This window comes from Piliocolobus tephrosceles, chromosome 1 (genome assembly GCF_002776525.5).
Source record: "Piliocolobus tephrosceles isolate RC106 chromosome 1, ASM277652v3, whole genome shotgun sequence".
NCBI lineage: Eukaryota > Metazoa > Chordata > Mammalia > Primates > Cercopithecidae > Piliocolobus > Piliocolobus tephrosceles.
The window spans coordinates 159711426-159735260 of NC_045434.1; the positions used below are offsets into that span (position 1 = coordinate 159711426).

The 23835-nt window shown below is 41.2% G+C and overlaps 1 protein-coding gene across 2 annotated transcripts; it reads right to left on the reverse strand.

The window, feature by feature from the left end:
• Nucleotides 1-373: 373 nt before the first annotated feature.
• Nucleotides 374-15785, reverse strand: USP1 (ubiquitin specific peptidase 1). 2 transcript variants are annotated; one of them, XM_023194965.1, is made up of 9 exons: nt 15526-15785; nt 12341-12576; nt 10491-10611; nt 9829-9933; nt 8502-8662; nt 6384-7075; nt 4397-4567; nt 3523-3724; nt 374-1927 (listed from the first exon to the last, which is right to left on the reverse strand). In XM_023194965.1, exons 2-9 carry the CDS (start codon nt 12508-12510, stop codon nt 1192-1194), a joined length of 2358 nt encoding a protein of 785 aa, XP_023050733.1. In that variant the 5' UTR covers nt 12511-12576; nt 15526-15785; the 3' UTR covers nt 374-1191. The 2 variants fall into 2 exon arrangements, with proteins under 2 accessions (XP_023050733.1, XP_023050732.1); XM_023194964.2 differs by lacking the exon at nt 15526-15785 and adding an exon at nt 14686-15080 and having other exon boundaries at nt 434-1927.
• Nucleotides 15786-23835: the final 8050 nt, after the last annotated feature.

The following is a 23835-nucleotide window of genomic DNA, read 5'->3' on the forward strand; positions in this document are numbered from 1 at the left end:
TTTCTAGGAAAAACTCTTTAGTACCAAGAATGTCCCTTAAGAAGTCATGAAATCATTCACCACTTACCAATTCAGTATACTAGTTTAAAATGAAATTTTAACCAAGTTTTTATGTGTGCCCAAAGCATCATCTTAACTTTTCCAGTTCTGGATTCCATTAAATCATGTCTACTTTAAAGGACAATTAGATGTAACAAATTTCATTATAAACCTCTTTTAAGTATGACAGCTTGGATGGACTAAGCACAATTTCTCCTCTTTGAAAAACTCTTCTCCTGCACTGTCAGAAAGTATTCCGTAATAAAGGTACTGATTATGCATGCTTAATCTCTCATATATATATACATATATATATATACACACAATTAGTTCTCTTTAAGAAAATTCAGCTGTATTTATAAAAATATACAAGTAAAAAATTCAAATATTCATATACATAGTTAAGCAGTTTAAATTTTATTGACCTCCCAGTTTTTAAAAAAAGTTAAATTTAAGGTCACACCTCTAAGTTTGATATACTATATACAGATCGTGCAGAATATGAGTTAAAGAGATACAAATTAGTCCATGCCCAAAAAGATTATACTAGAGTACAGAATCATCTTCATAAATACATATAAAATTCTTGTGAAGATAGAAGGGCAACTGTCCAGGTTTTCTGAGACACTTTTCTAAGTGAATCAAGGCACAAAATGTACACTATTGTTAATACACACATTCTAGACTTTGTGCCTCTGACATAGCCCAAGGATTTCGCTTCATGACTCTTATAAAACTAAATGTACTGAATGAGATTCTGCTTCTTGGGTGAAAAACCACAGGAACTATAAACATCATGTAGATAATTACTCCAAAATATGGAGAATACAAATACGAGCACTTTATTTTAAAAAGCAAACACAAAAGATTGGTGTAAATCCAAGTATTTAAATGCTTCCGTTTTGGATAATTTAAGAACCGATACAAGTTTGTTCCCAGAAGCTAATGCATCACTAGTCTCTACTGAGGAAAATGAATTCTAAAAATTAACATGGTTTTCAGTAATTCAAATTTCACTATTTATATAAAAACGTAGAGAGACCAATAATATCCAGTAGCTTCAAAAGATAAGCTAAAGACTCTTTGATATAATCAATTTACCAATGTTTGTGTGGGTGTGTTTAATATATACACAAGGAAAATACACTCACCCTATAATTTCTTATAAAATAGCAAGTAAGGAGTAGAAGTAGGAGATGTAGAAGGGGAAAGAGAATTCAGGAAGTCCTTCTCTTCAGTAACTTTGACTTCAGAATCATCAAAAAGCAACCACTTCCCCTCATACTCCTTTAAGCTTTGCACTACATATGAAATTTTGTTCTCAAATCCACTAATATTAACGCCTGTTTGGTCACTGGATTCCTTGTTTCTATCAGATTCATGGGTCCCATTAGTATCGTTAGTCTCACAATTTCTATTTTCGGCAAACGCTGTACTAGCAACCTTATCGGGATTAGAGGCTTTGTTGTATAGCTCATAATCTGCTTTGCTCTTTTGTCCTCCAAGAAGTCCAATAGCTTCTACATTTTTTTTGTTCAAAACTTTACTTGGCTGTGTATTTCCACCAACTCTAATCGACACTTCTTCATCATCATAATTCTCAACCACACCCCTTGCTTCCTCCTCATTCAGTGGTTCTGGCTTACCTATTTCACACATTTGGTCAACCACAAAATTTCCTTTATCTAGTTCTAAACTGTTAAGGTCAGTGACTTTAACAGAAGCAGTGTAATGCCCACTACTAATTGTAATGCCACTATGCATCACAACCGCAAACAATCCATAGCTGTCGTTAGTTGGCTTTGTGCTCCATTCTTCTAGTGACAATTTAAGAGGTGTCAATAAAGGAGTGTTGATCTTGGAAAGTCCACCACCGTAACAATCAAACCTTTGGGAGGGAAAAAAAAAAAAGGTTTCCTGCAGTTCCATTTTAAATTCAAAATGTTATACCCCAATCTGAAACCAAGTAAAAATCTGAATGAACCCTTAATATTCAGTCTTCATATATCAGAAAAGCAGAATCAAAACAAGACCCCAACTTTGAATAATATTTGTAATATATGCAGAAACAAAAAAATACTTAATAACTTCTAATAGTCAGGCATTTCTGTGGAGGAAATAATTGTATTTTTTCCTTTATTTTCCTAATTTTGTGCAGTAAGAAAATAAATGGTATTTTAAATAGCCTGAACCTGAACGGAAAATGTTACATTTTAGGTTTTTTTTTTCAGACAGGGTCTGTCACCCAGGCTGAGTGCAGTGGTGCAATCATGGCTCACCACAGCCTTCTGGACTCAAGTGATCCTCCCATCTCAGGCTCCTCCTCCTCAGCCTCCTGAGTAGCTGGGACCACAAGTGCCCGCCACCACACCAAACTAGTTTGTGTATTTTTTGTAGAGATAGGGTTTTGTCATGTTGCCCAGGCTGGTCTTGAACTCCTGGGTGCGAGCCATCCGCCTCGGCCTCCCAAAGTGCTGGAATTACAAGTGTGAGCCACCCACGCCCAGCCCATTTTAGTCATTTTTAGTGTGAAGTTTTTCTCTGCCAAAAATTGGGAAAGTAAATAAAATATTATTTTTTACTATTAGCAAATGGAAGGTCCACTGAATAAGGGGCTATATGTTATCTTCTGACACAACCAAGTGTGAGAGAGCTACTGTGAAGCCCTCGTGGTAATTTCAAACAAGCAACTCATGTACAAAGGAGTCACACATACAGTGACATTATATGTATCAGAAAAAAAAAAAAAAACAGACTATCCAAAACAATTAGCATTTTTTTCAAACTGTGGAAAGACTAGTTTGATTTCCTGGTTTATCTTAAAACTAGGAAGAATTTAGCCTTTCCCGCCCTTTCAAAAAAATCTTGATGTATATAAAATTTGTTCCCTGCTTTAGTCAGCTCTACTGAATTCTGCTATTAACATCTAAGAGGGAATGAATGTGATAAGATGAATAAAGAAACTGGCCGGGCATGGTTGCTCACGACTGTAATCCTAACACTTTGTGAGGCCAGGGCAGGTGGATTGCTTGAGTCCAGAAGTTCAAGATCAGACCGGACAACATGGTGAAACCCCGTCTCACTAAAAATATAAAAAATCAGCCGGGCATGGTGGCATGCACCTATAGTCCCAGCTCCTCAGGAGGCTGACGTGGGAGAATCACTTGAGCCTGGGAGGTCAAGACTGCAGTGAGCTAAGGTAGTGACACTACACTCCAGCCTGGACAACTGGAATGAGACCCTGTCTCCAAAAAAAAAAAAAAAAGAAGAAGAGACATCATACTTAATAGAATGTGTATTCATATCAAAAGCATTTGTTTCATTTTTACAGGGAAACTGTTAATAAGAGAACAAAACTTTACTAAAGCAGTCTTTACGATCTACTTCGAGTACTTTCTATTTCTACTATTACAGCATTTTGAACAAGACTTATCTTCTACAGCAGCTCATTTTCTTCATATAGCTCTTATTTACAATACTTACTCCAAACCGCTAGCAGCAAAGCACTTCAAATGAATAGTTATAACTTCAGGCATTTTGTCAAACAAAAGACTTCGTTCAGCTTCAGTATAATGATGGCAGTTTTCACAGAAATATTTATCTTCTCCTACGATCCTTTCTACTGAAGCAAATTGTGAAATTGCCCATCTCAGGGTCTTCATTTCTGTTTTTGGCTCTGGAGAAACTGAAAAAGAGAATCCTTTCACTCACAAATACTTCTCTCAGACATTCAAAAATAAACCACAAAGTTTCATGTTCAAAATTAGCATTTAATTTCAATTGACCAACCCATTCCTAAATAACTAGAGATTTTTTTTACTTCTGAAACTACTTTCATAAGTGCATCCTCAACAGTATACGTATCTTTTAAATATCTATATTTGATCAGCCCAAAAATATGACAGACAGCAAAAACAAAATAAGCCTGGTCTCCGTCCCTCAGTATAAGACAAAATAGTTTACGTTTAATTGCCAACTTTCAGTATGTGACAGGTAAACCTGTCTATGATTATTTCCTATGGTATTTCCATATTTTGTGCTATGCACTAGACACAACAGTGGCTCAATTATTGTGTTAAAAATAACCTCAGTAGCTCTCAAAGACTCAGGTTCCCAAAAGTACACTTATTAAAGCATTTCAGTTTTCCATTCTAACACACTCTATATCAAAATCAAGATGTCATGATTTCCCAAATGCTGACCATGTATATAAGTGAAGCCAGATAAGCAGAAAGGTCACATTAGATGCTAAAAGCTAGCTTTTTTCCCCTCCCTAATTATAGTCTATTAGACTTTGTGCTGTTAAAGAATTATAAATATTCCATCATGGTCCACACAAGACTCCAATTTTGCTTACTTTCAGAACTCTCCTCTACTTTGGAAAGCTCATCTTCTTGTACTGGCACACTGATGTCTTGAAAATCTTCTCTTCTTTCTGTTAAGCTTTCACATTCCAAGCAACGCGTCCTTAATACCAGCTGACCTTGAAATAATTTCTCCACTAGCTCAAAACCAATTTGTTCCTCACCTAAAATGAAAATAGGAAAATGTACATCTATACAGATTAGCTTCTCATTATAGTCCAAATAACCAATTTTCCATTTAAATAAAAGTATATCATGAATAACAGTTCCATTTTCATAGATCAGCTTATTAGCATTATTAGCTTATTAGAGGTACCCTATTAATGAAATTTAAGGTCCCTGTAAAAAACTTTGACTATGAATTACTACTGTCTCTAAAAGAAGTCAGTTGTAGGCCGGACACGGTGACTCACGCCTGTAATCCCAGGACTTTGGGAGGCTGAGGCGGGCAGATCACCTGAGGTTAGGAGTTCAGGACCAGCCTGACCAACATGGAGAAACCCTGACTCTACTAAAAATACAAAATTAGCCAGGTGTGGAGGCGCATGCCTGTAATCCCAGCTACTCGGGAGGCTGAGGCAGGAAAATCGCTTGAACCCGGGAGGTGGAGATTGCGGTGAGCCAAGATCACGCCATTGCACTCCAGCCTGGGCAACAAGAGCAAAACTCTGGCTCCAAAAAAACAAAACAACAACAACAACAAAAGTCAGTTGTATTGTAACTCCCTTCCTAAAGACACCCACTCCATAGAATAAACCCAGAATAACAATGACATTTTCAGTAAAACTATTCACCGTATCAGTATTACACATTTTCCCTGATATATGTAGATCTGGACAAAACTAGGTAAAAATCTAGTTCAAATATGGTGTAACTTACAGTTATGCACCACCTACCAACGTTTCAATTATTTAACAATGGACCACATATTCCCATGATTTTTACTGTACCTATGTTTACATATCTATGCTTAGATACACAAATACCATTTTGCTACAGTTGCCTACAGCATTCAGTAGTTACACGCTGTACAGGTTTATTGCCTAGGAGCAATAGGCAAAGCTTGCCTGCAGCCCATAACAAATTCATAAACTTTCTTAAAACATTATGAGACTTTTTTCTGATTTTTTTTCTTTTTAGCTCATCAGCTATCATTAGTGTATTTTGTGTGTGGCGCAAGACACTTCTTCCATTGTGGCCCAAGGAAGCCAAAAGATTAGATACCCCTGGTCTATACCATATAGGCTAGTTATATAGTACACTCTAGCATCTAGTTATGTAAGTACACTGTGATATTCGCACAATTAAATTAACAGCACATTTCTCAGAACATATTCCTGTTGTTAAGCAACACATGACTGTACTTAGTCTCTACTTTAAAAATTTCACTAAATGCAATGTCCTCCTTCAGTTTATGTCAAACATTGCATAAAGGGAAATGTATTCTTAAATGTACATTAAAATGTACTGAACTTCCCTACTTTATATATTTTTTTGAGACGGAGTCTTGCTCTGTCGCCCCAGGCTGGAGTGCAGTGGCACAATCTTGGCTCCACCTCCTGGGTTCAGGCAATTCTCCTGCCTCAGCCTCCCGAGTAGCTGGGACTACAGGCGTGCGCTACCATGCCTGGATACTTTTTGTATTTTTAGTAGAGATGGGGTTTCACCATGTTGACCAGGCTGGTCTTGAACTCCTGACCTCAGATGATCTGCCCGCCTCGGCCTCCCAAAGTGCTGGGATTACAGGTGCGAGTTAACATACCCAGCCAAACTTCCCTACTTTATAAGCTCTAAGTTAAAATTACCTTAATGACATTACACACACACACATATATGTAATACAATATACACACACACTAACCTAAGCATAGCACTTAAAACACCATAGTTCACATTCAGTGTTAAACTTCCTTCTCTTGAAACAAATTTTAGTCAGAGATTATATGCTCCTACCTATCAAAGTCTAAGGATTATACTAACCTTTGTTTATGGGTTTAACTTCATTAACATTCACAGGTGTAACAGTATTTCCTGGAGATTCAAATCCACAACCATGAGTTGTGTTATCACTTTCATACTTCCCCAAGTCCTCTTCAGGATCATACTCATTTTCTTTAGATTGTCCTTTGGCTCCTTGGTTTGTTGTTATTTTTCCCAGACTACAGAATTTAGAAAGAATGCTGGGTTGCTTAGTTGCAGACTTTAACCAATTTATTTTAACTCTTGATTTCTTTTGTGAGGGTCTTAGACTCTCATTTTCAGAAATGTACTTGGGAATTATTTTAGGAGGAATATCTAACGTATCACTTGTAGCTTTTCTTTTTGATCTAGTTTGTCTCTGGTTCTCTTCCAATGACTGGTGTTCCTTGGATACTTTAACTTTTTTCTTCATGTTACCAAATTCAGTGTCACTTTTTCTTTTCCCATTTCCTTTTGGGAGTTTTTCTTTACAGTCTTCAGAATGCCTCATACTGTCCATCTCCATGCCATTAATATCACTCATTTCCTCTTTCTGATGAGGTATTTCTTCTACCTTAGTAGGTAATTCTGCCACATTTTTTACTTCTTCTTTTTTTAGGAGTTGGCATGTTTCTTGAATGTTTCCCAAAATACACTGTAATACTTCCTGTGCATCATGCTGTAGATAGCCTTCATACATAGGGTTGAGTTCCCTATAAATAAAAATTTCCATTTCATCTATTCTAGTTTTGAAGATACAGTACATAAAATCTATATAGAAATTAATTCATGTAAGGAAAATCATAAATTATTTCATTTTTTAAATCTCAAGACATTTGGAATTTGGAATTTCTTACCTGTAACTAAATTTGGAATTTCTTACCTGTAACTAAAAGAGTAACTTGTACCCTACTTTCATTATAATAGTTTGATCCTCTTCTAAATATAATAACTAATACTTACATAATGCTTACCATATACCAGGTTTTAGTCAAAATGTTTTTTATCTCCTATGTATACCTTATCTTCACAATAACCCTATGAGGTACTATTATCACCACTATTTACAGATATAGGCACTAAGGCACAGAGAAGTTAATTAACTTGCCTAAGATCACAGAACTACTTAGGATGAAAAGCCAGTATTCAAATCAGCACGCTCTTGGCCACCACACTACAATAGCTTTTTTTTTTTTTTGGGACAAGAGTCTCGCTCTGTTGCCCAGGCTGGAGTACAGTGGCGCAATCTTGGCTCACTGCAACCTCTTCCTCCCGGGTTCAAGCGATTCTCCTGCCTCAGTCTCCTGACTAGCTGGGACTACAGGTGCGAACCACCACGACCAGCTAATTTTTGTATTTTCAGTAGGGGCAGGGTTTCACCATGTTGGCCACACCGGTCTTGAACTCCTGACCTCAAATGACTCACCTACCTTGGCCTCCCAAAGTGCTGAGATTACAGGTGTGGGCTGTGACTGGCCTACAATACCTCATAATTAAGGTATAGCAATAAATTGCACCTAGTTCTATTTTTAAACTGAATGCTTAAGTGATTGTTTTAAAGACTTGCCCTATTAGTATAATTTTATTTGAATAAGGCTATTTTATATGTAAAGTTTCATTTTTAAGAAAATACCAAAAAGCAATCTAATCCAGTTAGCCAACAGTTCTCTAATCACATATAACAAAAATAGAATATTTGGAATTTACAGTTCTTACACATATTTTGAATATAGTCCTATAATTCCTAATGTGAAATCCTTAGGACCATGCATTTAGAAATTCAGACATTTTCAGATGCAATGATAATATGGCATATAAGTAAAATATTTATCACCAACATGATATGGGAGTACTCTATAATTAAATACATTACTACTACTATAGAAGAATGAATGAATATTCACATTAGAGATAAATATGAATGACTATAAAAAGCCTCATATAATATATTCAGATCTAACAAATTTATCACCAAACATATGAAAAAAATTTCCAGTATTCAGAGCCTCTGAGATACAAAGGACTGTGGACCTACAGTTTCTACTTTCCTTGCCCCTTATTCCTGTTTCTTCACATATCATTCTCCTCCAAGAATATAAACAAGTAGCTAAATTGAAACCCTAAAATTATAAGCTATACCTGAGTGTGTTAAGCAGTCGCCTTGGCTGAGTGGCAAGTTCATCAGTATATTTCTCTGGATTTAAGAGAAAACTAGCTTGGAGCTGTTCAACCGAAATGATTAAGGACTGTAAACTGCATATCAATTCATAACTTGCCAAAGAATCTTCTTTGCAATTTCCCTGTCAAGAAAGAAACACACAAACCAATAATTTTATGAACAAATTAAGTACCTTCCCCCTTTGTCTTTGTCTCACTTAAGGATACTAGGTTTTCGAGGCCAGGCGCGGTGGCTCAAGCCTGTAATCCCAGCACTTTGGGAGGCCGAGATGGGCGGATCACAAGGTCAGGAGATCGAGACCATCCTGGCTAACATGGTGAAACCCCGTCTCTACTAAAAAATACAAAAAAACTAGCCGGGCGAGGTGGCGGGCGCCTGTAGTCCCAGCTACTCGGGAGGCTGAGGCAGGAGAATGGCGTAATCCCGGGAGGCGGAGCTTACAGTGAGCCGAGATCCGGCCACTGCACTCCAGCCTGGGCGACAGAGCGAGACTCCGTCTCAAAAAAAAAGAATACTAGGTTTTCTAAGTTGCATTATAGCACTAATTTTAAGTGATATACAAATAAGCCTTATTTTTTATTTTTTTGAGACAGGGTCTCTGTCACCCAGGCTGGAGTGCAGTGGCTTGATCGCGGCTCACTGGAGCCTCAACCTCCTGAGATTAAGCAATCCTCCACCTCAGCCTCCCAATTAGCTGGAACTACAGGCTCACACCACCACGCCCTACTAGTTTTCATATCTTTAGTAGAGACAGGGTTTTGCTATATTACCCAGGCTGGTCTCAAACTCTTGCACTCAAGCGATCCACCACCCACCCTCGCCTCCCAAACTGCTGGGATTACAGGCGTGAGCCACCACGCCTGGTCTTTTTTGTAATTTTAAGAGGAATTTTTGAATTACTATTTATGTGACTTACAATGGTTTTTTAATTATGGAAGTCAAAGATTTCTTTAAATACTGTGTAGTTACTTAAATTTTAAGTCAATTTGAAAACACAATGGGTAAATAGGTTATACATGGGTGTGACATATTGCGATTATAGTACACAATAATGTATAGTATACAAGTAACAAAAGTTTGATACACAGATTACAGGAGCAAACACTCTGTAAAAGGGAATTATCTAGTTAGCTACCTTGAAAGAATGAAAAATAATTGCCTGACAATAGTTCGTTAACAGAGAAATAATCTTTGTCACCCACTCCCCCAGTCCTCTTTGTTTCCAGGCAAGTAAATTTCCATTAATTTACTTTTGCTTTTTACGTTATTTTCTGTTACTTTTCTTACCTTGTCTTTTTGAATGGCTTCATCCTTTAGAGCTTCTTTCTTCCTTGAAATAATATTAAATAAGTGCTTTACTCCAGATTTAAAACCGGGACAAAAATATAATACCTATAAAAAGTGAGACTGTCTAAGTGTTCACTGAACAATATACGTAAAAATCATTAAAACAACATCATGCTTTCTACAGGGCCCTTTTAATGTGTAGTACCTAAAATTCTGAGATTAAGTTTTGTGTCAAAATTTGTTCTCCACCTCATCAGTAGTAGCCCAGTGTATTCCCTCATTGGCACAAAGCACTGAGTCTGGGCAGATATTGCTAAGACTTTAAGGTTACAAGAACACACAACACAAAGCCAACATTATTTCCAAGGGATAAGATACGTATTACTGTAGCACCAGCAATCAGAGAAAGAAATTAAAGGTTTGACCTTCCACTTAAGGTCTACTCAATTTTGCTATCCCACCTTTATTTAGTCTATCACTTTCTCTTATCCCAAAGCAAGTTTAATAACATGCAACGTATTATTTTAACCTGTTCTGGTTCATTTACAATCAAAGGCAAAGACAGTATGGACATTAAAGTCCTCCAATAACTCAGAAACATTACATGTTACATCATTCTTTGCCTACTAAAGCTTTGTTATATAGCAAAACTGTCAATTTACCTGAAGTATACTGTTAAGATAGCAAGTATTGCCGAGATTATTCAGTCCCACAAATGGTAACAAGTTTTCTCTCTTCTCACAGTTTATAGGTGAAGACTGTGCTGCAGGAACAACTTGATCACTATTAAATATAGAAGGGGGAAAGATAATCAAGTAGTTATCTTAAAGAAACAAGGTGAAAATATTACTTCCGTAGATTTAGTCTTTTCTCAAAAGTTGTATAATCTGAAAAGTATGTGAATCTTGTTCAGATGACATTTTAAGAAATACAGGCTCAAAAACTGCTATATGCCCAGAATAAAAGTTTTTAAAACATTATTACACATACCAAGCCACAGAACAATTCCCTTAAAAGGATGTTAATCCTATTTTACAGAGCAGAAAATTGAGGAACTGAGAGACTGTGATTTGTTTTACCTACTTTGACATTTTAATCAAGTAGTTTAACTGAACAGAAACCTGGGAATAAATTAACCATGGCAATATTTGGGAGAGGCTGAACTAAGTAAGATTATATTAATAAGAATTCAGGGAAAAGAAAGTCTATGAAGAGAATTATATGGCTGGGCACGGTGGCTCAAGTCTGTAATCCCAGAACTTTGGGAGGCCGAGACGGGTAGACCACGAGGTCAGGAGATCGACCCCGTCTCTACTAAAAAATACAAAAAACTAGCCGGGCGAGGTGGCGGACACCTGTAGTCCCAGCTACTCGGGAGGCTGAGGCAGGAGAATGGCGTAAACCCGGGAGGCGGAGCTTGCAGTGAGCTGAGATCCGGCCACTGCACTCCAGCCTGGGTGACAGAGCAAGACTCTGTCTCAAAATGAAAAAAAAAAAAAAAAAAAAATATATATATAATTTCTTCTTGCTGGAAAAAAAAAAAAAAAATTATGTAGCTATCTCTCACTTAAAAATAAAATGTTCAGAAAGTCAGAAGGTCAGTGTGGTGGCACTGAGATGTAATCCCAGCTACTTTAGAGGACTGCTTGAGCCCAGGAGTTCAAGACCAGCCTGGGCAACACAAGGAGACCCCATCTCAAAAAATACTTTATTATTCTTTTACTTCTTTAACAACAAAAAAAAACCCACTAGGTCCTCCCAGTATTTTATTTTATGATTGCTAGCTATTATTACTCCAGCACCGCAAAGTATTTAGAAGTATGAATGCTAATAAAAGGTTCACTCTCACACAATCTCCTCAACTGGTTATTGATAGCTATTGGAAATTAACACATGGGACCAAATCCACCTTAGTCACCCAGCAGAGTACTATATGTTAAACAGGGAAGCAGTACAGACTCCAGCTAGAGCTGCTGGTGGTGGAATAAAGTATTTCACTTTGTTCTGATTTATTTTCTGTAACTAAAGAATTTATTTGCATCAAAAGCATTACTTATTTTTAAGTTTATTTCTATAATTTGCAATCGTATGCCTCCAACAGGTATGACTAGTTACATGACTACAGAGTTTAAAATGTCTTATAACTGTCAAGTCTTCTGAACCAAATATATATACATACATACATAACCTTTTACCCCTACACAAATGTTTTGCACGACAAATAATCAAATTTAAACTCAGAAAGACAATTTTCGTCTATGAATATTTCTCCAAGTTAGTCTAAATGGCTGAGCACAGTGTTCATGAGTTAAACATTACGGATGTGATCTCCATGGGGAGCCACCAGTTTTGCTGTTCCTACTATAACCGGCTAGACTTGACTTATTAAGAAGTACAATGAAGTATACTTTTTTGTGCCTCTATAGACTATCAAGTCTGAGTGGAGGTGTCAACCAAGTTCACTGCTGCTTCACTGTACAATTTTTAAAGTACAGAAATGTAAGATACATACATTTCAGATGCTCTATATTCAGAAGCTTTTTCTTCATTTTCTTGAGAATCTGTGAAATCCAAAGCTCTCTTAGTTTCCTTTTTCTGAAAAAACTTTAAGGAAAGTCTGTTTTTCTTTGATGGGCTACCTCTTGAAAGTCCGTTACTTTCACTAGGTATGACACCAGGCATTTTTTCCTCAAATCCCAAGGAGTTGTCAATAATTAATTTATAGAGGAAAGTTGTAATCAATTATATCTGTTAATCACAGAGAAAAAGTTTCATTAGTTTTCGGTTATCTGTTTTAGGCAACAAAATCATCAATTCTGAAAACAAATTTACCAAGGGAATGGTACAAATTAGAAATTAATATTTGAAAACCTAATGCCTGCCAATAGGCACTCAATATTTATTGCTTAAATGAAAAAGCTTACCACACTATTCTTAAAGAACAAAAAATAGAAGCTACTGAATTTTTAAAATCAGTCTGCTATGGATTAAGGGTCGCATTACAAAATATCCTATTTAGCAGACCTACAGTAAAGTAGTGTAAGTAGTAAAAACTTAATATTTCATTATAATAATTCATTCAGAAAATACTGACTGAGCACTACCACCTCTAATTCTCAAGTACATGGAAAGGATGAATGGAAAATCAAAGTAGTGCTCTCTTCCAATGCCTTTTCTAATTATTAACATGAATACATGAAAATAAAGTACCTAAAAAGTTTACTAAAGTATAATTTGCATTCAAGGCATAGAGATGGTGTTAAGTTATACCTAAAACCGTAAGGTTTTATTATCTTTCAATAATAAAACACATGCAAAGTTGAGACAGTGATACAAAACACTGTTGGATGCACTTTGTGTAAATCCAATTCTTAATGCGCCAGAAATCACAATACTCGTTTTTTCCAAACTTGTTAAAAAACTTTGGATTTCAAAAATAGTGCTTTGAGTAGGAAAAAAGATGATTTGGTTTGCCATCTGCAACTTTCCCACCCTGTTTTAAAGTAAAACTTTCACAGGAAAAAATATGGCAACATTTGTAGGAGTTATTAATATTTTCTACATCAGTCCTATTTTTCAGGACATGTGAGGAAAAATTATCTAACTAGAGTATTACCATAATAAAATTACTTAAAGCCCAAAACTTCAGCAACGAGTTTCAAATTTAAAATGCAGAGTAATAAAATGAACTACACAAAACTCACTCAAATTCCATCCTTAATAAGCATTTCACGTGGCTGACACTGATCTAGGAATTCACACTGAACTCAGCACTGAAACCATTTTTGAGACCCAAGTCAGGAAGAACTGGAAAAGCTGATCAATCTCTCCATTCTGTCTCCAACTTCACTTACTCTCCTATCCACCTAATGCTTCACCTAATGCTTCTGAGGAAGCGCTGTCTTCTGAATGATAAACTAACCTACGCTAAGTTCTTAGGGATCGCCAAGCATTAATGATTCTGATAAAATGTTCTTCTCGAGAGCCAATTCTAATGGATGACAGAAACTGGATCTCAAACCGACAGAGTAACCAGACTTCACAGGAGGGAAGAATGATTAGGCAGGTGAAATAGCGGATCGTCAGCTTAATCAACAAACCAAACCTCCTAGCCCCTCAAAGCAATGTTCACACCGAGAATGTAACATTTTGCCAGGTGCAGTATCTTCCGTGCTATTATTTCTTGCTCCTGGCTTTCCTTATAACTGGGGAGGCTCTTACATCCAAAACATTTCTCCTGTAACTAAATCAACTTTCGCAGAAAGCACGACGAATCGACCATTATCTGTTGACAGCGTGAATACTTAGTCCCAACAGTTTTAAATTCTTTTTGAGATGACACGACTCGATTCTGATTTTTCAAGAAAAATATACAAGGACATCTTCGCCAAGGTTTAAGACGCGCGGCGTTCTAAACACTTCTGGAAAAAGTGTAAGTGAAAGAAAATGCGCGGTAAAATTTCGCAATTACAGACCGACACAGGGCAACCTGCGTGGAAACGTTTCTTTCTCCCCAGCCTTCACCGCTCTCGGGAACGGAAAGGAAGCTGGAAGAACGAGCAGCGACCAGGCTGCCGGGCCGGGGGAGGCTGGCGGCGGCGTTCCTGGCCCACACCCCCGCGCCAAGCGCCCTTGCAGCGGAGTTGGCCTATTTACGCCCAGCCCGCACCTGCCTTCTCGCGTCCCGGCGGCGGCAAGACAGGCGCCCCGCCCGAGGCACACAAGGCTCCCGATGGCAGCTCGACCAGGGTGCGAGGCCAACACGGTCCCGGGGGTCTCCCCGGCAGCTCCTCTCCCGCGCCGGCCGAACTTGCCCCCGCGCCGGGGCGCCGGCCCCTCCTCCCAGGCCCTCCTTACCTGGTCATGGCCCAAAGCGAGGTCCGCGGCAGTGACGCCGGCAAGTCCAACCCGAATGAGTGTGGGTGCGACAGGTGAGTCCCTGTCCCGAGTCCGCCGGGTCCCCCCGGCCCCAGGAAAATCTGGTCAGATCACCGTCCCCGCGGGGGAGTGACCATCCGCTCCCAAGAGCGGGAACCCCGACCGCCGCTCGGTCCCGCCTTGCACCGGCACCAACTACATCCCCGGAGCGGCGCCTATCCGCGCCCGCCCCGGGATAGCCAGGAGCGCAACAAGCAGCAGCCCCGCTCGCCAAGCGCCTCAACCGCTAGGGTCTTTCGCACTCCGCCACCGAGGGGAACTTGGCGCGTTTTCCTCAGTCTCAGGACCCCCGTGTTTTAGCCTCCGCCCGCGCCAGCGCTGCGATTGAACGTGGCGTCCTTTGAAATTGCCGGTTCCAGTCTCCACGCTGCAGAGACGCGAAAGGCAGGAGCCGTCTCGCGACGGTCACTCGCCCCCGGCACGCACGGGCTCCAGAGCCAGCTGGGACTGTAGCTCCCCAAGAGCCTAACGGGTTCCACAGTTTCAAACAGCGCAGGCACAGAGCCGGGCAGCTCGTGCGGGTCCTCGCTAAGGGCGCGCGCGAGGTGCTAGCGGCCTGGCTGGCGGGCTCGAGCCTCACACCCTTTTTTTAACCATTCGTGCGCGCGAGTTGAGGGAAACGCGTACGGGTCGGGAGACGGGACAGAGAGCAGACGGGACGGGCCACCGCCTTGAGAAGGAGCCCAAATTCACCAATCCATGATGAACAATCCCCAAAACCGCGCCTCCCACCGCCCGGGGGAAACCAATCAGAAGTACCTAGACCAAAGCCAATTAGAAGGGCGGGAGCAGCAAGTCCATCTAATAGCAAAAAAGAAGAAAGGTGGGCTCCAGCCAATCATTGTTCGACATACGGAGTGTTCCTCAGGCACGGCGCCCCTCCTTCCGCTCTCATTGGCGCTCGAGTGCGCGCTTTCGCTGCCGACTGTTGAAATCTTGTTTGGCGTTTTGTTAATCCTCGACGGTGGGTCGCTGCGGAGGGTGCGGCTTCCGGAGCGAGGCCCTCGCGGCAAGCCCCGCCTCCCTTCGTGCGTACGCGCCCGGGCGGGGTTACCGGGAGAGCCGCTCCGGAAAATGGCTGCTCGGCTGCAAGCCGGCGCTTCGCCCGGGCTTTCGGTTCGGAGTCGCGGCCACACTAGGCCTAGGGCCATCCAATGAGACAAGGCGCTGCCACGGATAACAATACATTCTTAGGCGAATGCTGTAGAGCTGAGGCCCACTCGTCAGCCCCTACTCGCCTCATTTTCTCCTGTTTACCCCTACCCTTCTCGGCCACAGGAGGAAACGAAAGAACAGTTTCAGGCCCAGCTCCGGCCGCGGGAGCTTCCCAGGGTTCCGCCGCGAGCCCTCCCAAAGGGTTCAGGAGCGGCAGGCAGGCCTCATCTGGTTGTGCTTCCTTTTGTGTTTGTGTGCTTGCTTTGATGAGGTCACTCAAGTACTGCAGTTAAGCAGGATACGTTCAGCCCAGATCCATTTAAATCAAGTATTTTTAAGGTGCCTACTATGTGCCAGGCATTTTTCAAGGCGCGAGGGATGAAAGGCATTCCCTGTCATAAAGGAGCATTACATTCTGGAGACGGAGACATAAGTGACACTAAAATAAGTGATGGGTACAATAGCCTGGAAAGATCTCTTTGAGTTGACATTTGAGCAGAGCTGAATGAAAGCTGAGCGAGCCTTGGAGGAATCTGGGGGACGAATTGTGAGGGCAGAGAGAACAGCAAGTTACAAACGTCCTGAAGCTTAATGCGCTTGGTGTTTTGACAAGCAGCAAGGAGGCCAGGGCACTTAGAGCACAGTGAATTTGGGAAAGAAGATGGGAGGAGATGAGATGAGTGAGACAGGCAGGACCCTGGGTAAGCCGAGTAAGGAGATGGGAGTCGTTGGATTATTCTGAGCTGGGGAGTGGTGGGATTACACGTTGACCTTCAAGAGTACAAGCAGGGCCGGGCGCGGTGGCTCACGCCTGTAATCCCAGCACTTTGGGAGACCGAGGCGGGCGGATCATTTGAAGTCGGGAGTTGGAGACCAGCCTGACCAACATGGAGAAACCCCGTCCCTAGTAAAAATACAAAATGTGGCTGGCGTGGTGGTAGGCGTGGTGGCGCAGGCCTGTAATCCTAGCTACTGCGGAGGCTGAGGCAGGAGAATCGCTTGAACCCGGGAGGCGGAGGTTGCCGTGAGCCAAGATCGCGACACTGCACTCCAGCCTGAGCAACAAGAGCAAAACTCTGTCTCAAAAAAAAAAAAAAAGTACTAACAGAAAGGTCAGCTAAGATGCTAGTTCAATAAGCCAAGGAATAAATTATGGTAGTCTGGAATAAGACGGTGAGATGTTGAAAACTGGTGGGTTCAAGATACATTTTGAGCACAGCCAACGAGCTCTACTGATGGACTGGCTGTATTATCATGTAAGAAAAAACAGGTCGGGTGGCCAAGGCCGATGGACCGCTTGAACCCAGGAGTTCAAGATCAGCCTGGGCAACATGGCAAGACCCATCTCTACAAAATCTCCAAAAATTGGCCGGGCGTGGTGGCATGTGCCTGTAGTCCCAGCTACTCGGGAGGATGAGGGGGGAGGATCCCCTGGCTGCAGTGAGCCGAGATGCACCACTGCGACAGTGTGAGACCCTGCCCCCCACCCCACCCCCCAAAAAAAAGTAACGATTTTTTTTTTTTTAACCTGAGCAACTTAGTGTTGGTCCTTGCTAAAATGGGAGTCTTAGTGGGCTCAATGGGAGGGATCATCGTTCTTAGAATATTAAGATTGAGGTGTTTAACGTACAAACAGATGTTGAACCAGCAGATAACCAGATACATGAGGACAAGATTAGAAAATTATATAGGTCAGTCTTAGCCATTGTGCACCACAGACTGGCAGTGTCTCATTTTCTAGTACTAGCAGAATTATTGCTACTTTCAAACTCTACGAGAACAGATAAGCAATTCTACTTTCCCATATCCCTGAGATCCTATTGTCTGCAGCCACTATTCTTCCTGTACACAGTGTGTGGTATCAGTTAAGATTCAGTTGCGGAAAGTAGAATCCATTTCAGCTAGTATAAACACAAAGGGTATTGAATATTTGGGAGGGTTGATTAAATAGGCTCTAGATTAGTTTTTCAGGAATGAGTCCCAAAGTCTTCACAGAACCAGGCCACTAAGGAAGCAGCAACTCTTCTATGATCAGGAAATGACGTCTGTGAATCACATTGCTGCTGCCATGGCTAGGAGACCTCCACCATCAGAAAGCTGCTTGTGCTGCTGACCGTAGAACCACACTATACCCACTATTATCTGCACCAGTGCTACGCATGTCCTACGTCCTGTCTGTCAAGGCCCATAGGACAAGTAGCTGGACACTGAGGCTTCTGCTAATGCTGCTTCAGAAAAACCAACGCCTCCACAACTGTGCTTGTCAATAGCAATAGCAGAAGCTTGGTGTGTTTCTGGCAATACAATTAATGTAAAAATTTAATACGTTTCTTATCCTTTTGCTTTTAGTCAGTTGTTTGTGGGAGAAATTCTAGCCACAGTTCTTGCCTAGATGAGTTTTTAAGCCCAGAAACTTTTTTCCTAGTTTCTCTGTGCTCCCCAGCTACCACACTCTTAATGACAGCTAATCCCTTTGGAAACAATGGGATTTAATAGGTTCACAGCGTTCTCAATCCTATATTTGTCAGTCTTGTGTGGGTAAATGCCAGGCATGTTTCCTTCCAAAGTTTCACAGGCACTGTTTCTGTGTACAGTCATCCCTTGGTATCCGTGGGGGATTGGTTCCAGGACTGTTACGGATATCAAAATCCGAGGATGCTCAAGTCCCATATATAAAATGGCGTAGTATTTGCATACAACTTATGCACATCGCACGTATACTTTAAATCATCTCTAGATTACTCAGTTACCTAATACAATGCCTACACATCACTTCATTCACATGGATTTGACATAGTATTTAACACTTGGCACGTGGCAAGTTCAAGTTTTGCTTTTTGGAACTTTGTGTACCTTTTTCATAAGGTTTTTTGATCTGTGGTTGATTGAATCCATGTGTATGGAACCCATGAATGTGGAGGGCCAACTGTTCTTCAGTCTAAAGGTATAGAAGAAGTGGGGTTTTTTTCCCACCCTTTAAAGCTTCAAATTATGAAACTTTTTTTTTTTTTTTGAGATGGAGTCTTGCTCTGTCGCACAGGCTGGAGTGCAGTGGCATGATCTTGGCTCACTGCAACCTCCACTTCCTACGTTCAAGCAATTCTCCTGCCTCAGCCTCCCCAGGTAGCTGGGATTACAGGTGCCTGCCACCATGCCCAGCTAATTTTTGTATTTTTAATAGAGACGGGGTTTCACAGTGTTGGCCAGGCTAGTCTCGAACTCCTGACCTCGTGATCCACCCGCCTCACCTTCCCAAAGTTCTGGGATTACAGGCATGAACCACCACGTCCAGCCCAAATTATGACACTTTTAATCCACTTGGATTACAGGCAGAATTTCTCCTTTGGCAAAACTGTATTCTTTTCCATTTCTACATGCAAATTGGTTACTTCTGGCCTGAATTCATCTCTCATAGAACTTGGTTTAAAGTGTCAAGAAAAGCCAGCAAATACCAAGTTTATAGATATGTCCAACCATTTCCCTTCATGCCACAATTTTGATTGGCGTGTGATCTGTCTTCTAAAGCTGGCAACAGGTTTACCAAATGTCTGGCAACTGGAGAACAAGGGTCACCAGTTTTCCATCTTGCAGTATCTGAGTCTTTACTATCCACTGCCGAAATGCTTCCACTAAACACCACATTTCTTTTAAGGTTATGTGTAGCACAAATTTATAGGAACCAAACTCTGCATCCAATAGGAATAGGTTTGTTTATAAGTAACTGAATATTTTTAAGTGTCCTTAGCCAAAATTAACATTAATTTCTTTATCATGTATACATAATGCAGAAGTAGGCAGTCTAGATTAGTATGGTGATTTCATGACCATCAGGGACCTAATTAATTTCTTCCATTCTCAACACGTGGCTTCTACCTTTTGGTCCTTTACAGCTATTTAAATTACAGCCATCATGTCTATACTCCTATGCAGGAAAGAAAAAAGGACAGAGATGATCATGGTCCCCTCTCTTCAAGGATACTTCCTGGAAGCTGTACACACCATTCCTACTTACTGCCCATTGGCCAGAACTTAGTCATTTGACAACATTATTCTGGGTGGCCATATACCCAACTAAAACTCAGGGGTTATAATATTAAGGAAAAAGGATAGAATGGATATTAGAGGACAAATAGCATTATCTGCTATGCTTCCGCTTACCAGGTTAAAAAAATCCCCAGCTGGTGAAGGTATCCCCAAAAGATGAAAAATTGAAAAATACTGTACAGCTTTTGGTTCCTTGAAAAGAGAATGTGCTGGGTATCTGTTTGCCCTTGTGGTAGATATGGAGATGAGCTGCCCAGATCCCCCTTCAAGGAAGGACTTGCTCCCAAACTGCAAAGAGTACCTCCAGTTGTCAGTTCTATCAGGCTCTGCTTCAACCACAGACAATGGCCTTGCCCACAGTCATGCTCTTTGCAGCCTAAACTGGGTGATTAAGCAAGGCTGGACTATAAAGGCCCAGCCATTATGTCCCACCACTGGACACCTCTGATGGGCAGTATTCACTCCAGAGCTCTTAGCCAAGCTGGCCAAAGCTTTATTGGACCTGTACTGGAATTTGACTTCGTTCTCTTCCCAGTCCTACTTCCTCTCCCTTCCTTTCACATCTTGTGCTCCAGCTTTGTCTCTCTCTGCATCTGCTCCTCAAGAAGCCTAACTGCAAGAATTAGTACGAGGATTGGTTGGAGAAAGTAGACAACCGGATGGGGTTTGGGAGCTGAATTATAAACTACTTAGCAGGTGCTAGGTGAAGCATAATCAGCTCCTGGCACAAGATAATGGTCCAATCAGGATGATGTACCAGGTGAAAGAGAATGCACTAGCAGGTGTGATATATCTAGCAGTTAAGACATATGGTGGAAGTAGTAGCTATAAGGATAACAGAATTGGATGACTATTGCTAAACTCCATTGGTTACAGAAAAATAAAGAACAGCTAAGGGTAGGTAATAAGCAATTGAAAGTCTGGTGTGAAAGCCAGAGCATCTCTTTGTTTCACAAAAAGCAGCTCTCATCTGCAGGGGAAGGGTGGAGAAAGCTGAGCATCAAGACTACGTTAGAGTGGCCCAACTTAAAAGATGGTTAAATGCCTAAAATAGGTCTGTTGTGTCAAAGTCAGGGTCGGAGCACCCTGACACATGGAGGGGACATCTGGGTAGTGATCATGAAAATTTTGATTCCCCAGGCTCCTCTGATGCCTGCAGTATGGCCCCTCCTTCCTACTAAGAGCTATCACTTTCCTGTACGAGAAGACATTGCAGAGGCTTCTACTTGAAAGGCACGTTCTCCCTTCCCCCAGGACTCACACCGCTCATCTAACCTTCTGGCCAGTAGGCCTATAATTAGGGTTAAATCATAGCATAACCTAGTTGGGAAGGTGCTGTGCCTGATTGGTAGAGGTAAAGGACTGTTCCCCAAAGAAGATGTAAGACCTAGACAAGCATGTACCAACAGGAGCTTCAGAAGAGTTATATGGGACTGGATTCAGATGATGCTTAAGCAAGGGGAGCTGGAACAAGAAATTGAATGGGAAAGTTATATTGAATTTGGAGTATTCTCCCAAATACAGGATTTAATATTCTGCCAAGGAACCCCCAAAATTGACATGAACGCTCACTAACTTCTACAATAGCTCTTAAAAGCATGGGAAAAGAAAACAAAATGCTAGGAGTGCTAGGGCAGGCAGGTGGCTCAAAGAGGGACTAAAAGGCTCACAGAAATGAGTCTGCTAGAGTGGATATATTATGTACAGCTGGAAGGTTATTATCATTATGTTCTGAGGGAAGGCCCAGAGGACACACTGTTTACCAAGGCCATAAGGAATGCACTGGTGCAAAGGACATAAACATCACTGAAAAGTTCAGTGGTGGCTCTCTGCAAGCCAGGACTGATGGTAGCAGAGGCCTCCCAGACTCTGACTCACTGATAGCAATGGAGATGATAGACCTCAAAACAATACTGGCCAAGTGGCAGTGCTTAATTACCAGAAGCTGGGAGGTTGCAACTATAATGACCTACCAAGGGGACCTGACCCTCAGAGAGTTATAGAAATGATTACTAGATGGGGGTGTCTTTAGGGGCAAAATAGATAGACAACAAACTAAGCTCTATTATTTTGTACCAGTGGGAAACAAATTAAGGATAGATGACCAGGATGCTAAGGATAGTCACCCAATAGTCAATTCCTTAGTTTCCAGACCAGAGCATTTTTAGACCTGGAACCCATTGATTGAAGAGGCCAGGAGGAAGGACCTTGCTATACCTCAACAAGTATAAATGGTAATGGTTTCCTCAGTCCTTCCCCAAAGGGATCTGTAGTCATTGGGTGATTGTACCCTGGGGAAATGGACATACCCAAACATTCCAAGGATTATGAGACAGAGGGTATGAATTTAACTTGCTATCCACAGACCACAAGCATTATCGTGGCCTTCTGTTATAATGGGGGCATAGAGAAGCCAGTTAATAAATGGAGTCATGGCAAGGTCCAGCTCAGAGTGAGTTTACTACTGGATCTGTGACCACACCTAATGGTCATTTCCCCACTCTTCGAGTGTATAATGGGGTTGTCATTTTTGGCAATTGATGCAAATGCATTAGGACCTTTGCCTATTTGGTAAAAGCTATAATGGTGGGGAAGGCCCAGTGAAAGCTTTTGAAACTGCTTCCTAGCTCCAGCGAAACACGGCACAGTCTCAGTCAGCTCAGGCTGCTGTAACAAAATACTATATACCAGGAAATTTAGACAATAGACATTTACTTCTCATAGTATTGGAGGCTGGAGAGTCCAAGATCAAGGTCCCAGCAGATTCCATTTCTGGTGAAGGCTCTTTCTAGCCTGCAGACAACCACCTTTTTGCTGTGTCCTCACGTGGCCCTTTCTCAGTGTGAGTGTGTAGAGAGAGAACTCTGAATTTTTCCTCTTCTTATAAGGATACTAATCCCATGGTGGGGTCTTTACCCTCATAACCTTATCTACTAGAGACTGAATGTCTATGTCCCCCAAAATTCATGTTGAAATCTAATCCCCAGCATGATGGTATTTGGAGGTGAGGTCTTTGGGAGGTGAATAAGGAATGGTATCAGTGCCCTTGTTAAAGAAACCCCAGAGAGTGCCCTCACACTTTCCCCAGGCCAAGATGCAACAAGAACACACCTATCTTTGAACCAGGAAGCCTTCACCACATACAGAATCTGCCAGTGCCTCAATCTGAGACTTCCTAGCCCCTAGAACTATGAGAAATAAATTTCTGTTGTTTATAAGCCACTGAGTCTATGGTATTCTGTTATAGCAGCCCAAATGAACTAAGATACAATCTAAACCTAATTATCTCCCAGAGACCCCACCTCCAAATACTATCATACTGTGGGTTAAGGCTTCGACATATGAATTTTGGGGGGACACATAGGAAATACAGGAAATCAAACAATATTATATCTCAAGAGAAGACAGCAGGAATTCGTGTCACTCATAAGAGTTTAAAGGAAACAAGAGGTGCTGATTCCCATCATATCTCTGTGTTATTCATCATATGGCCCTGCAAAAATAGATGGACTCTGAAGGATGACAGTAGATTACTGCAAGTGCAACCCGTTAGTAGGCCTGATCGCAGCTGTCATGACAGATGTGGTATATTTACTAGAGTTGATTAATACATCCTCAGATATTTGGTATGTACCACTGATTTTAGTGAATGCATTCGTTTCTATTCCAATCGTAAGAAAGGATCAGAAACAGTGGCATTCCATGAAACAGACAAAAGTGCACATTGGCTGGATGTGGTTGCTCATGCCCATAATCCCAGCATTTTGGGAGGCCAAGGCAGGAGAATTGCTTGAAGCCAGGAGTTCTAGACCAGTATGGGCAACAGAGCAAGACCCTATCTCTATGTTAAAAAAAAAAAAAAAAAAAAAA